This window comes from Procambarus clarkii, chromosome 75 (assembly GCF_040958095.1).
Source record: "Procambarus clarkii isolate CNS0578487 chromosome 75, FALCON_Pclarkii_2.0, whole genome shotgun sequence".
Classification (NCBI taxonomy): domain Eukaryota; kingdom Metazoa; phylum Arthropoda; class Malacostraca; order Decapoda; family Cambaridae; genus Procambarus; species Procambarus clarkii.
Window position 1 is genome coordinate 12,316,249 of NC_091224.1, and position 14,450 is coordinate 12,330,698.

Below are 14,450 nucleotides of genomic sequence, written 5' to 3' on the forward strand. Positions count from 1 at the left end.
GGAAAGAGGGTGGAAGAGAATGGGAAGGAAAGAGGGTGAAAGAGAAGAGGAATGAAAGAGAGTGGAAGAGGTAAGTGAGGGCACCTACAAGACCCTGCCGTTCAAGTGCTCACAAAGGCAGCCTCTTTCCCTTACGTTCACAGTAATTAAAATTACTTTTGCATCAATAAGCGCCAGAACCGAATCACTAATGATTGTAGGTGTGATTGGTAACTTCTGAAGAAGGATTTAACATCGAACCACCCCAGTGCGGAGGCTGCACAAGCTGGCTCCATAGGTGGTGCGTTGGACGGTGTGGCCAGGTCGTCGAGTCACATGTGTGTGTTACGGAGCCCAGTGTTGTGAGGTTGTAGACCACGTGTGTGTGTGTGTTACAGAGACCAGTATGGCGAGGTTGTAGACCACATGTGTGTAGGTGTGTGTTACATAGACCAGTATGGCGAGGTCGTACAGCCTCGTGTGTATGTACAGAGACCAGTATGGCGAGGTTGTACAGCCTCGTGTGTATGTACAGAGACCAGTGTTGTGAGGTCGAAGAGCCACATTGTGTACAGAGACCAGTGTGGTGCTCTAACAGCACAATGCTTGAGTCAGTGGTGTAACGACGCGTGTGACTCAGTGTCATGGCGTACGCCTCGTGTTACTCAGTCGGTAGTGATTCATCATCGAGCAAGTGATTGCCAGTGTGACACTGACGTATCATTGATGGAAGAACTGGTTGTTAAGGACTGTTATAGAACTGTTGGATGCTCTGAGTGTTATGACCACGTGTGGGTCAACAATTTTGGTAGTTGAGGGCGGTCATACTCTCTCCCAGAACAGTGAGTGAGTGACCATGTACGACGGCACCTGTCAGTGCCTAAATGTGCTCGTGACGACCCAGGAATAATGATGGCACGACACATTTGGTGAATGGTCAAGCAGGCATCTATCATGATAGTGACAGAACCGTGTGTATGCCAGCTCATGGTCGGTGAGCTCAGAAGCATTATTGTCTCGTCCTGCTTAAAAGTGCATTACGAACGTGCATACGTCGTGTGCAATGTGCAAGACTCATCACCATCCACATCATCAATGGAGATCAGTCGCAGGCGGCATCACCACATCATCGTCGGGGTGTATATGTGTGTGTGTGTGTACATGGAGGAATTACAGGGTCCTGACTATTCATGGTACCATATGTGTGTTTAAGTTACAGTCATCCCCCAGTCTCGGATCATCAGAGTGACACTCGCAACGAGCTCTGTGTGTGGATCCAATGAGATTGTGAAGGGTTAAACTGTTATATTTCAGGAGGGCCCTTGGAGGGCCTTTCAAGCGTCTCCCATCTCTCGACGACGATACTCCCACTAAAAATTGTCGGGGTTGATTAATGAGGAGAACTACTAGGGACTTGTTCTGTACTAAATTAAAAAATACTGTATGGAATTCAACTAAAGTCTCTAGCTAGGGTCGTACATCCTAGCTCCTCTTTTCCTAATGACAGACCGTGGGCTGTCAGGGACAGGTGGGGTCCCTAAGGGTGAATGGAAAAGTTTATTAAAGATCCACAATCCACCTGCTCACAATTCGACACATTAGCTTGTATTGTGCCTTAGTGGCTGCCCTAGTGGCACGTGTGAGCGACGGCGCCCTAGTGGCACGTGTGAACGACGGCGCCCTAGTGGCACGTGTGAGCGACGGCGCCCTAGTGGCACGTGTGAGCGACGGCGCCCTAGTGGCACGTGTGAGCGACGGCGCCCAAGTGGCACGTGTGAGCGACGGCGCCCAAGTGGCACGTGTGAGCGACGGCGCCCAAGTGGCACGTGTGAGCGACGGCGCCCAAGTGGCACGTGTGAGCGACGGCGCCCAAGTGGCACGTGTGAGCGACGGCGCCCAAGTGGCACGTGTGAGCGACGGCGCCCAAGTGGCACGTGTGAGCGACGGCGCCCAAGTGGCACGTGTGAGCGACGGCGCCCAAGTGGCACGTGTGAGCGACGGCGCCCAAGTGGCACGTGTGAGCGACGGCGCCCAAGTGGCACGTGTGAGCGACGGCGCCCAAGTGGCACGTGTGAGCGACGGCGCCCAAGTGGCACGTGTGAGCGACGGCGCCCAAGTGGCACGTGTGAGCGACGGCGCCCAAGAGGCACGTGTGAGCGACGGCGCCCAAGTGGCACGTGTGAGCGACGGCGCCCAAGTGGCACGTGTGAGCGACGGCGCCCAAGTGGCACGTGTGAGCGACGGCGCCCAAGTGGCACGTGTGAGCGACGGCGCCCAAGTGGCACGTGTGAGCGACGGCGCCCAAGTGGCACGTGTGAGCGACGGCGCCCAAGTGGCACGTGTGAGCGACGGCGCCCAAGTGGCACGTGTGAGCGACGGCGCCCAATTGGCACGTGTGAGCGACGGCGCCCAAGTGGCACGTGTGAGCGACGGCGCCCAAGTGGCACGTGTGAGCGACGGCGCCCAAGTGGCACGTGTGAGCGACGGCGCCCAAGTGGCACGTGTGAGCGACGGCGCCCAAGTGGCACGTGTGAGCGACGGCGCCCAAGTGGCACGTGTGAGCGACGGCGCCCAAGTGGCACGTGTGAGCGACGGCGCCCAAGTGGCACGTGTGAGCGACGGCGCCCAAGTGGCACGTGTGAGCGACGGCGCCCAAGTGGCACGTGTGAGCGACGGCGCCCAAGTGGCACGTGTGAGCGACGGCGCCCAAGTGGCACGTGTGAGCGACGGCGCCCAAGTGGCACGTGTGAGCGACGGCGCCCAAGTGGCACGTGTGAGCGACGGCGCCCAAGTGGCACGTGTGAGCGACGGCGCCCAAGTGGCACGTGTGAGCGACGGCGCCCAAGTGGCACGTGTGAGCGACGGCGCCCAAGTGGCACGTGTGAGCGACGGCGCCCAAGTGGCACGTGTGAGCAACGGCGCCCAAGTGGCACGTGTGAGCAACGGCGCCCAAGTGGCACGTGTGAGCAACGGCGCCCAAGTGGCACGTGTGAGCAACGGCGCCCAAGTGGCACGTGTGAGCAACGGCGCCCAAGTGGCACGTGTGAGCAACGGCGCCCAAGTGGCACGTGTGAGCAACGGCGCCCAAGTGGCACGTGTGAGCAACGGCGCCCAAGTGGCACGTGTGAGCAACGGCGCCCAAGTGGCACGTGTGAGCAACGGCGCCCAAGTGGCACGTGTGAGCAACGGCGCCCAAGTGGCACGTGTGAGCAACGGCGCCCAAGTGGCACGTGTGAGCAACGGCGCCCAAGTGGCACGTGTGAGCAACGGCGCCCAAGTGGCACGTGTGAGCAACGGCGCCCAAGTGGCACGTGTGAGCAACGGCGCCCAAGTGGCACGTGTGAGCAACGGCGCCCAAGTGGCACGTGTGAGCAACGGCGCCCAAGTGGCACGTGTGAGCAACGGCGCCCAAGTGGCACGTGTGAGCAACGGCGCCCAAGTGGCACGTGTGAGCAACGGCGCCCAAGTGGCACGTGTGAGCAACGGCGCCCAAGTGGCACGTGTGAGCAACGGCGCCCAAGTGGCACGTGTGAGCAACGGCGCCCAAGTGGCACGTGTGAGCAACGGCGCCCAAGTGGCACGTGTGAGCAACGGCGCCCAAGTGGCACGTGTGAGCAACGGCGCCCAAGTGGCACGTGTGAGCAACGGCGCCCAAGTGGCACGTGTGAGCAACGGCGCCCAAGTGGCACGTGTGAGCAACGGCGCCCAAGTGGCACGTGTGAGCAACGGCGCCCAAGTGGCACGTGTGAGCAACGGTGCCCAAGTGGCACGTGTGAGCAACGGCGCCCAAGTGGCACGTGTGAGCAACGGTGCCCAAGTGGCACGTGTGAGCAACGGTGCCCAAGTGGCACGTGTGAGCAACGGTGCCCAAGTGGCATGTGTGAGCAACGGTGCCTAAGTGGATCGTGTGAATGACTGTCTCAGTGACACAAGTGTTCATCTTTTTTAGTTCTGTGAAAATCCCATTATCGGCGTTTCTGCGAAACGTGAAAACATTATTTATTTACCTCTATATGTGATAAGTTGATTAGTAATTTGTTATTGTCTCTGTGACAAAAGTGGTAATTAATTGAAATGTTATTGTCTTTGATTATTCAAGGGTCGGTATGCAGTAATTGCAAGAGTGTACAGGTTACAGTTTCACTTAGCCAGAAACCGAGTTATTTTCTTTCAAACTTTACATGGTGCCTAGTGCCTCTTCTTACAAGATCCAACCCCGAGTCATAGGCAAGTTATTAAGAATTGGCATTAATAGTCAGTCCAAATGAAATGGGGTAGACAACACTAAACACAACCATCGCCACATCTTAACTATATACACTTATTATTACACATGTTCATAACACCGCAGGTGTCACTTTCACACAGGACACTACAAAAGAACTTCAGCAATCGCCTATCCCGGCTAGTCCATTTCTATCTTCTATCGTACAACTCTCAACGTACCTTTCCTGAGCCTTTCACATACGGTACTCACGCTGGCTCGTCCATCTTTCCCAGTAAATCATGAGCCAGTCCTCAACAGTATTATCACGGTGTCAAAACAACGCTTCTACTATCCAGCAATATGCTAGCTAGTCTCCAGCAACACAATGGCAGGCTTCCCCTAAAGGCTTCCCCAAATAACAAGTCCTTACTTAAAGGACGACGGATGTTAATTCCATCTAGTAACTCAATTGGGCCATCCAGGGTTATGTCAGTCCAATCACCAACACTTCACTGGTTATTACAGACAAATCACAGCCTCCACTGAATCGGTCAACGTTTTCCCACTGGAACATGTCTTGGCTACAGGACTGCCCTGGGTGAACTAGTGAACTGACTATTGTTGACCAATGTACCCTCCACATCACTTCTGAGGAGTTAAAATTGTATAGTAAGAAGGAAACTACATAGTAAGCAAGATCACAGTAAGATCACAGCCTTCTACCGGGGAACAGAACATGGAGACAGGTGCGCTCAATAGATGGCGTTGATATTGTCACAGTACACCCCAGTGTTCAGAATAGCTCACTTTGTGTTACCCATCAAGTGGGTCGAGGCTCGAGGTCTCACACTTACTAGAGTGGCAAGAACAGATTTTCTGCTGCGTAAGGTTGCATAGTTATTGTTGTGTCACATTTGGTAGAATAAAGTATTATCCAGTGTATTTAATAATGTTAAGTGTAAATAAACCTAATTTATTCTACAATGGTGTTTATGTCAAACCTCACCATAGTGTAGCTACCTTGAGGTTACCTTAAGATGTTTTCGGGACTTAGCGACCCCGCGGCCTGGTCGTCGACCAGGCCTCCTCGTTGCTGGACTGGTTAACCAGGCTGCTCGCGGCTGCTCGCAGCCTGACGTATGAGTCACAGCTTGGTTGATACCTGGTTGGCTACCTCTACTTGTGTTTTAAAGGCACTGATAAATTCTGGAATTCAAAAACCCTTAATGACTCTAATCACATTTCAATACAAATATCCGAATTGTGTATGAGTTGTAAAGTGTTTACCTATACCGGTCAGCTGCATGGCACTTAGCAGCTGAGGAGACTAGCGACCCAGTGGAGCTAGATCTGAAACGCTCGCCTGAGGAAGGATACTCACAGAAGATCCCGTAGTCGACTCTCGGTGTTTGAGGTCATGTATGGCAGCTCTCGTAGATGGGTCATCTTTTTTCTGATAGATATTGCCTTGCAGCCGTATGCAAGTTTGCGACACTGCATGCGACTGCAGTCACACGACAAAGGTTAAATAACACCATATCCTCACAACCAGCTTTTACCATTATATGTAATACGTCCCCAGCTTTTATTATTATATATATAATATATCCCAGCTTTGACTTGTAACAAGAGCAGTACACAGCAGAACAACGTAACAGCAGAACAGCAACAGTTGGGACTGTTTGACGCATCGCCGGCGAATCGGCGGAATACAATTGGAAATTTACACCGCCGTCAGGCGCTAACTAAGGGCTAGATCAACTGGGGTTAACGCCGAGGTAGTCCCAAGGCTGCCAGATACGATACTGTCATGCTTATCCACGAGGATTAACTCTTCCACATCACAAGGAGGCCGATGATCTCACATGCCCCATTAAACTGTATATAAGATCACATTTAATGAGAGAAGATAGAGAGTGTGTGGACTGTGGGGTGTGTGTTGGGGGTGTGTTCTCTCTCTCTCTGGAGGACGAACATCAAGTACCTCAAGGTCACGTGGAACTCAGTGTGAAGTAAGTACGGCTCTCTTGTAGCCCAGCATCTAATCATTCAATTCTCTTTGGTTCAGATTGGGAACATAGTTAGGAATAGCCTTTTTTAAACTGATAAATAAAGTTATATTTTCAATGAGTCACTCCCTTGTGTATTAATGGTACATGCTACTGTGACACTGGGCTTACAGCTCTCTTTGCCCCATTGGTGACATAGTGTCCTTAGGTGTACGGTTTCCCTCCCACTTCAGTTTTTTTTAGGTGCATCAATACAAGAGTGATCAGCACTGCTCCCATTATTCCATATAGTACATCAAAGTAGTTTCAGGATTATTTGAGAGTTAGGCCAGGATCCACTACTATTCAATTGTCGTTTATACCTGGCCAGGTAGGATCTTAACATCCACATGTCCTTATATCTCCTTCCAGTCCCCTGTCCGGTAATACATGGTGGTGGCGGCGTATTTGGGTAGTCAATCGTTACTATGGCAGCTAATATTTATATCTCTCTCCCTCCACGCCCCCCCCTCTCTCTCTCTCTCTCTCCCTCTCCTCTCCTCTCTCTCTCTCTCTCCCTCTCCCTCTCTCTCCCTCTCTCTCCCTCTCCCTCTCCCTCTCTCTCCCTTTCCCTCTCCCCCCCTCTCTCTCTCTCTCTCTCTCTCTCTCTCTCTCTCTCTCTCTCTCTCTCTCTCTCTCTCTCTCTCTCTCTCTCTCTCTCTCTCTCTCTCTCTCTCTCTCCCTCTCCCCTCCATCTCCCTCTCCCTCTCTCTCTCTCTCTCTCTCTCTCTCTCTCTCTCTCTCTCTCTCTCTCTCTCTCTCTCTCTCTCTCTCTCTCTCTCTCTTCCTCTCCCCCTCCCTCTCTCTCTCTCTCTCTCTCTCTCTCTCTCTCTCTCTCTCTCTCTCTCTCTCTCTCTCTCTCTCTCTCTCTCTCTCTCTCTCTCTCTCTCTCTCCCTCTCCCTCTCCCTCTCTCTCTCCCCTCTCCCTATCCCCTTCCCTCTCCCTCTCCCTCTCTCTCTCCCCTCTCCCTATCCCCTTCCCTCTCCCTCTCCCTCTCTCTCTCCCCTCTCCCTATCCCCTTCCCTCTCCCTCTCTCTCTCCCCTCTCCCTATCCCCTTCCCTCTCCCTCTCCCTCTCCCTCTCACTCTCCCTCTCCCTATCCCCCTCCCTATCCACCTCCCTATCCCCCTCCCTCTCCCTCTCCCTCTCCCTCTCCCTCTCTCTCTCTCTCTCTCTCTCTCTCTCTCTCTCTCTCTCTCTCTCTCTCTCTCTCTCTCTCTATCTCTTAATTAATCCGAGCTCTGGGCAGGGAGAGCTCAGGGAGGGGCGAGCTCTGGGCAGGGAGAGACGAGCTCTGGACATGGAGGGACGAGCAGTTGGCAGGGAAAGACAGTTAGTAGCAGAGTAGAGGGGTGGGGAGTGGACAGTGGGTGGCAGAGTGGGGGGGTGGGGAGAGGACAGTGGGTGACAAGGTGAGGAGTGGACAGTGGGTGGCAGAGTGGAGAGTGGGGAGGGGACAGTGGGTGGCAGAGTGGAGAGTGGGGAGGGGACAGTGGGTGGCAGAGTGGGGGGTGGGGAGTGGGCAGTGGGTGGCAGAGGGGGGTGGACAGTGGGTGGCAGAGTGAGCAGTCGACAGTGGGTGGCTGAGTGGGGAGTGGATAGTGGATGGCAGAATGGGGAATAAACAGTGTGTGGCAGAGTGGGGAGTGGACAGTGGGTGTCAATGTGGGGGAGTGGGCAATGATAGTCAGAGTGGGGAGTGGGGAGTGGGCAGAGGGTGGCAGAGTTAGGAGTAGCCGATGGGTGTCAGAGTGGGGGATGGATAGAGGGTGGCAGACTGAGGAGGGGACAGTGGGTGTCAGAGTGGGGAGAGGACAGTGGGTTGGCAGAATGGGGAGTGAATAGTGGATTGCAGAGTGGGGAGTAGACGTGGATGGCAGAGTTGGGAGTGGACAGAGTGTGACAGATTGATGAGTGGACAGTGGGTGGCAGACTGTGGAGCGCACAGTGGGTTGAAGAGTGAGGAGTGGAAAGTGGGTGACAAAGTGAGGAGTCGACTGTGGGTGTCAGGGTGGGGAGTGTCAAATGGGTGTCAGAGTGGGTAGTGGACAGAGGGTGGTATAATGGGGAGTGGACAGTGGGTGGCAGAGAGAGGAGTCGACAGTTGGTGGCAAATTGGGAAAGGGAACAGTGAGTGGCAGAGTGGGGAGTGGACAGTGGGTAGCAGAGTGGGCAGTGGGTGGCAGAGTGGAGTATGGGAAGTGGACAGTGAGTGGCAAAGTGGGCGAGGGGTGGGAAGTGGACAGTGGGTGGTAGAGTGAAGAGTGAACAGTGGATGTCAGGGTGCGGAGGGGACAGTGGGTGGCAGAGTAGGGAGTAGAAAGTGGGTGGCAGAGTGAAGAGAGTACATTAGGTGGCAAAGAAGGGAGTGGACAGTGGATGGCAGAGTGAGGAGTGGACAGTGGGTGGCCGAGCGGGGAGGAGACAGTGGGGGGCAAAGAGAGGAGGTAGACAGTGGATGGCAGAGTGGGGAGTCGACAGTTGGTAACAGAGTGAAGAGTGGACAGTGAGTGGCAGAGAGAGTGTCGTGACGCTGAACCCCGGTTCATTCCGAACACAGCGATTACACAACACATAACACCTTGCCTCAGCACCCGTTACTACCACCGTGTACTCCTACACACACCAGACCCTTGAGGCGTACCACTAGGTTTGTACTGGAACACAATGAATGAACATACGGAAGGTATTTAAAGGCCGTCGGATTTTGTCATTTAATTACAAAGAATAGACTCTGACAAATAATACTATATTAATTAACATACTCTATTAGGTCAATACACTTCCAATACCCATAGACCACTTGACCTCCGCGATCACCACCCACACTCGTAACTTCCGCCTAAGTCCCTAATACGGAATGATTACTACAACGCTCCACACCCGGTTAGTCTTACATTCAATACTCACATACTGCAGACTTAACTTGGTCACTAAGATCACAACAGGCTCTCGCATAGCTGTCTGCTACACTTCGCTGCTGCCACAACCGGGGATCCAAAAGGACTTGCTCGTTCAACTTCCACAATCAGACTGACTCCAGTCAGCCATCTCCCTCAACCATTTCACCCCACCTCTCAAGGAAGGTATAATCCGATTAACCTTATCCCTAGAGAGGTAATCTTGTTCCTAGAAGCCTGACGAAGAATAATTCCTCTTTCCAGGAATTAATCATTTGGCTAAACAGCTTCGGTCTTAATCCATTGACCTTTCTTAGATATGTGATCCATAGTCTGTCTACTTACATGTACTTCCAATCATCATTCGTTAAGTGTTGTAGTAATGATCCTCTAGCTAATAATTCCTACTAACTTGTGGATTACAACACCACTCCCCTCCTTAAACACGCATATGTCCCCATATGCATCAGTGCAATGATTCCATTAGTGTAAGGACCTGGAGGATGCACCCACCATATGTGTACAACTAAAAAATCATCCAATAAGTTCATCATACACACGATGAAATAAATTAAAATTTTCCCCGACATGACTCACAACACTTAACCAACATATACATTATATTCACATCATAGCACAGGTAAAATACTCTGTAATAATTTTTCCCATCTCCAACCATGCACATATACCTAAACTGCTGACATATAATTACATACAAACATAACCATAAAATTACATGGACCAGAATGCTGGCACTTAAACAGAAATGACACTAGTCATTAATATATACACAACACATATATATCTAAGGTTCTTCATCCTTAGTAATTATAATTTAACATCTTGCCCTGTACTGTTGACATAAGGGCTTACAATGATCACACAATGTTTCACTGGCCTCCTCCACAATTGGCAGCATCACTTCTCTTGTCTTTGTGTCCCATGGTTGCTAGGTCATAGATCCTCCATGACCCAGACAAAACCCAGGCTGTCCAGCCTGGTGAATGTTGTTAATGTCCCATCGTTGCTCTGAGGTAACGTGATCCTGGCCTCCAGAGCAACGGAGATTCCTACCCCAGGGTCATGTCCCCTTGGGTCTGTGCTGACGTCTCGTTCCAGGGCACCAATCCCAGAACGCTGTAGATCCCTCACAGCTCTCTGGACTAGGCCCATCCGCCCAGAGTGTGTCCACCTGTATTCACACCTTCCCGACCGCTGTACCTGCAAAATATTCCCTCAGAGCCCCCTGGCTCGATCCCATTATTACATAACCCCCTCGGCTCCTTACTCTCTCCCCGTATATAGCCTGAGCGCAGCTGCAAAACCATTGCAGCTGGCCCTTATCCCTGCTTTGATGTCAGGGGGCGAATTTCGCCTATAACGTCACGTTGGCTTCACTTCCTCCCCCTTTTTTTTCTCTAGAATTACTGAGTGTAGCCTCATAGCTTCCCTTCTACTCTACCTGAAGCTCTGTGACATGATCCCGGGGGACCTTCTCAAGCCTAACACTCAGTAATGGTGCCGATGAGGTAATATACAGTATATACATACACATACATTATCACAATAAATACCTCATTAAAATCATTTCACAACTAATGTCACTAAAGCATCATACTGCCACTGGCTCGCCTCTAGCGAGATTCCTGTAACAACTTAATTAATGAGAGATTAGTATATCTACTTGGCTCGCTCACTGCAACCACCAACACCTGAAATTTTGAAATTCTACATTATAATCTTATCCATAATACTTACCCACTCCGACTTAATTAATGAAAATTTTAATGAAAATAATGAATATTTATTAGTCTTTTATGAGTCTTGCTAGAGATATCGACTTGACTCGCCTACTGCAGCCACCAACTCCTGCAATTATCCACATTTCATCTTATCCATAAGACTTACTTACTCCGACACACCATTACCACTGGTCATCCCAACCACTGATGACCTCAATATAACGCCACACATCCCTACAACCACTTCCTGCGTCCTAACGCACCGACCTTGCTACGCCGATACTCACCTTACCGACCACTACCTGGCGCCCCTGCGCCACCATATACTCCACAACACCACACTCCATACCAGGCGTCCAAACGCCACCACACTACACCACCCAGTTGCGTCCCCAACGCCATCAACACCACACACGGCGTCCCCAACGCCATCAACACAACACCCGGCGTCCCTAACGCCATCAACACAACACCCGGCGTCCCCAACGCCATCAACACCACACACGGCGTCCCCAACGCCATCAACACAACACCCGGCGTCCCCAACGCCATCAACACAACACCCGGCGTCCCCAACGCCATCAACACAACACCCGGCGTCCCTAACGCCATCAACACAACACCCGGCGTCCTCAACGCCCTCAACACAACACACGGCGTCCCCAACGCCCTCAACACAACACCCGGTGTTACAACAACCAGTTATGCTACACATGCTACACCTTGGCGCTACAATGCCAACAATGTCATGCACTATACTACATCCATAATATCAACAGTCAAAACATGCACATTACACTACAGTAAACTAGTCATTACGCTGGCGTCTAATACGCCACTACACGTGCATTACACTACACACCACATGCATTACACTACACACCCCTGCGTACAAACACCAATACACAACCATGCACTACACCCGGCGCCACACACCCCCACCAACGGGACACGCTCCCCGTGTCCCAAGGTAACACTCCATAATGCTACCTGCACCCCCAAAAAATCTCCATGGACCTCTCCACGGTACACGAGACATCGAACCCCAGACGTCAAATTACGCGTCGCTCGCTATGCCTAGAAGTTCACAATTCACTTCGCCTATTTTCTGTTTCGATGTAACGCCTGAAATCGCTCGAATCTTTACGTAATATTTAATTATCTTTAAAATATTCGATTTACACGTTACATGAAATTTACTTAACTTCAAATTACGTAGTTTTCACGCTTGATTTGTCCTTAGCAACGGTTTCTCACTATTACCACCATACCGACGATATAAAACAAGCTCCAAGGTGCGGCTCGCTTGGCACACCCATCGCTTGGCCCGCACATGGCCCACGCTGGCCCACATTCACCCGCGCTAGTTTACCTCGCCACGCTGTATAATCCGCACTACGAACACTGCACTTGTTTCGGATCCCGATGCTTCAGTGGTCCAGACTTGCCTCTTAGCCGTCTCTCGTTGCGGGAATCTGGAAAGAAAGAAATAAACCCCACATGTGCCCCACAATGGCCTAGTCCCTTTAATTAACTAACTCCTCTGGCCTGGTCTCACCTGACCCTTCTTTCCTCCGTCTAGTAACCCCCATTCTCACCACAACCCGACGTCTACCATTTCCCGAACATTCCCTCACCAACTAAACCAGAACCACACTTCCTTCATCTCGCACAGTGATCCAAACCTGTTTGCGCTGCCACCAAATATGTCGTCTACCAATTCCCTAACATTCCCTCACCAACCAAACCAGGAACACTATGAAGGGACACATGGAAGGTCTTTAAAGGCCGTCGGGTTTAATCATTTATTTACAAAGAATAGACTCTGACAAATAATACTATATTAATTAACATACTCTATTAGGTCAATACACTTCCAATACCCATAGACCACTTGACCTCCGCGATCACCACCCACACTCGTAACTTCCGCCTAAGTCCCTAATACGGAATGATTACTACAACGCTCCACACCCGGTTAGTCTTACATTCAATACTCACATACTGCAGACTTAACTTGGTCACTAAGATCACAACAGGCTCTCGCATAGCTGTCTGCTACACTTCGCTGCTGCCACAACCGGGGATCCAAAAGGACTTGCTCGTTCAACTTCCACAATCAGACTGACTCCAGTCAGCCATCTCCCTCAACCATTTCACCCCACCTCTCAAGGAAGGTATAATCCGATTAACCTTATCCCTAGAGAGGTAATCTTGTTCCTAGAAGCCTGACGAAGAATAATTCCTCTTTCCAGGAATTAATCATTTGGCTAAACAGCTTCGGTCTTAATCCATTGACCTTTCTTAGATATGTGATCCATAGTCTGTCTACTTACATGTACTTCCAATCATCATTCGTTAAGTGTTGTAGTAATGATCCTCTAGCTAATAATTCCTACTAACTTGTGGATTACAACAAGAGGAGTGGACAGTGGGTGGCAGAGTGAGGAGTGGACAGTGTGAGGCGTCGACAGTGGGTGGCAGAGTGGAGAGTGGACAGTGATGGCAAAAAGGAGTAGTGAAATATGTGAGTAGAACCGTCCCAAACCCGAGGAGAACCTCACGGATTGAACTCGGTCATAGTCAAATGTGCTGTGGGAATCCGTAGAATTGGACGGGTTGCGTCAGGGGGGGACGTTGTGGGTCACAGAGGGTAAAATGGGGGACGTTGTGTGTCATGTAGGTAAGAGGGGAGGGGAAGATCAGTATGGGGGCATGTGTACATCATCTCAAAGGTTTCTGGGGCTTCCCCGGATGTTTTTGGCGCATGGCTGACGCGTGGCATCCGGCCATGCATTACTTCAGAGAGTGTCATGTTGGGTAGGGGGTTGGAAGCTAAGTGGTTGGTATGCGGACATGTAGGGAAGAGTGAGGGGAAAACGGATCGGATGCCCAAACGTGTGGACGTGATCCCAAAATGCGCGGATGGGATGCAAAAGGGGAGACATCAGATTGGGACGGGTTGCGTCCGGGGGGACGTTGTGGGTCGCAGAGGGTAAAATGTATGGGGTGTTGTGTGTCATGTAGGTAAGAGGATAAGTATGTGGGCATGTGTACATCATCTCAAAGGTTTCTGGGGGATTTCCGAGTGTTTTTGGCGCGTGGCTGACGAGTGGCGTCCGGCCATGCGTTACTTGTGAAAGTGTCATGTTGGGTAGGGAGGAGGAGGAGTATGTATATTATGTTGTGGAGGGAGCCCCCATACCTAAGAGGAGATCAGGTTCCTAAGATGTGAGGGAGAAGGAGTCATTATTTTAACTTTTTCTCACCCAATGCAGCTGTTGGTGATCCATGAGGAGATTAGTTCCGCCATACATGGCAGGAAGTGTCGAGGAGGGTGAGAGAGAGAGCAGACTCTCTTAAGATGTGAATGAGAGGAGGTAGCAGTTGGCAGAGAAGGTCTGTTTTATGTAACAATGCACGTGTGTGTGTGTATAGGTGACAGACTAGGGCGGATGTGGTCCATTAGCCTTAATCGTTTTTCAAAGTCTACAGAAGGGTGTGGGAGGCTTGTGTACTGTCCACCATTCAGTGGCTAACTGAAGAGTATTTCCAGTAGGTGTTTGGGTTATA

At 51.2% G+C, this 14,450-nt stretch overlaps 1 protein-coding gene across 1 annotated transcript; it reads left to right on the plus strand.

Annotated features, from left to right (window-relative positions):
• The first annotated feature begins 51 nt into the window (after positions 1–51).
• Positions 52–3,877, plus strand: LOC138357008 (uncharacterized). Its single transcript, XM_069313540.1, has 2 exons — positions 52–70; positions 1,599–3,877. The coding sequence occupies exons 1-2, from the start codon at positions 52–54 to the stop codon at positions 3,875–3,877; spliced, it is 2,298 nt and encodes a 765-aa protein (XP_069169641.1).
• Positions 3,878–14,450: the final 10,573 nt, after the last annotated feature.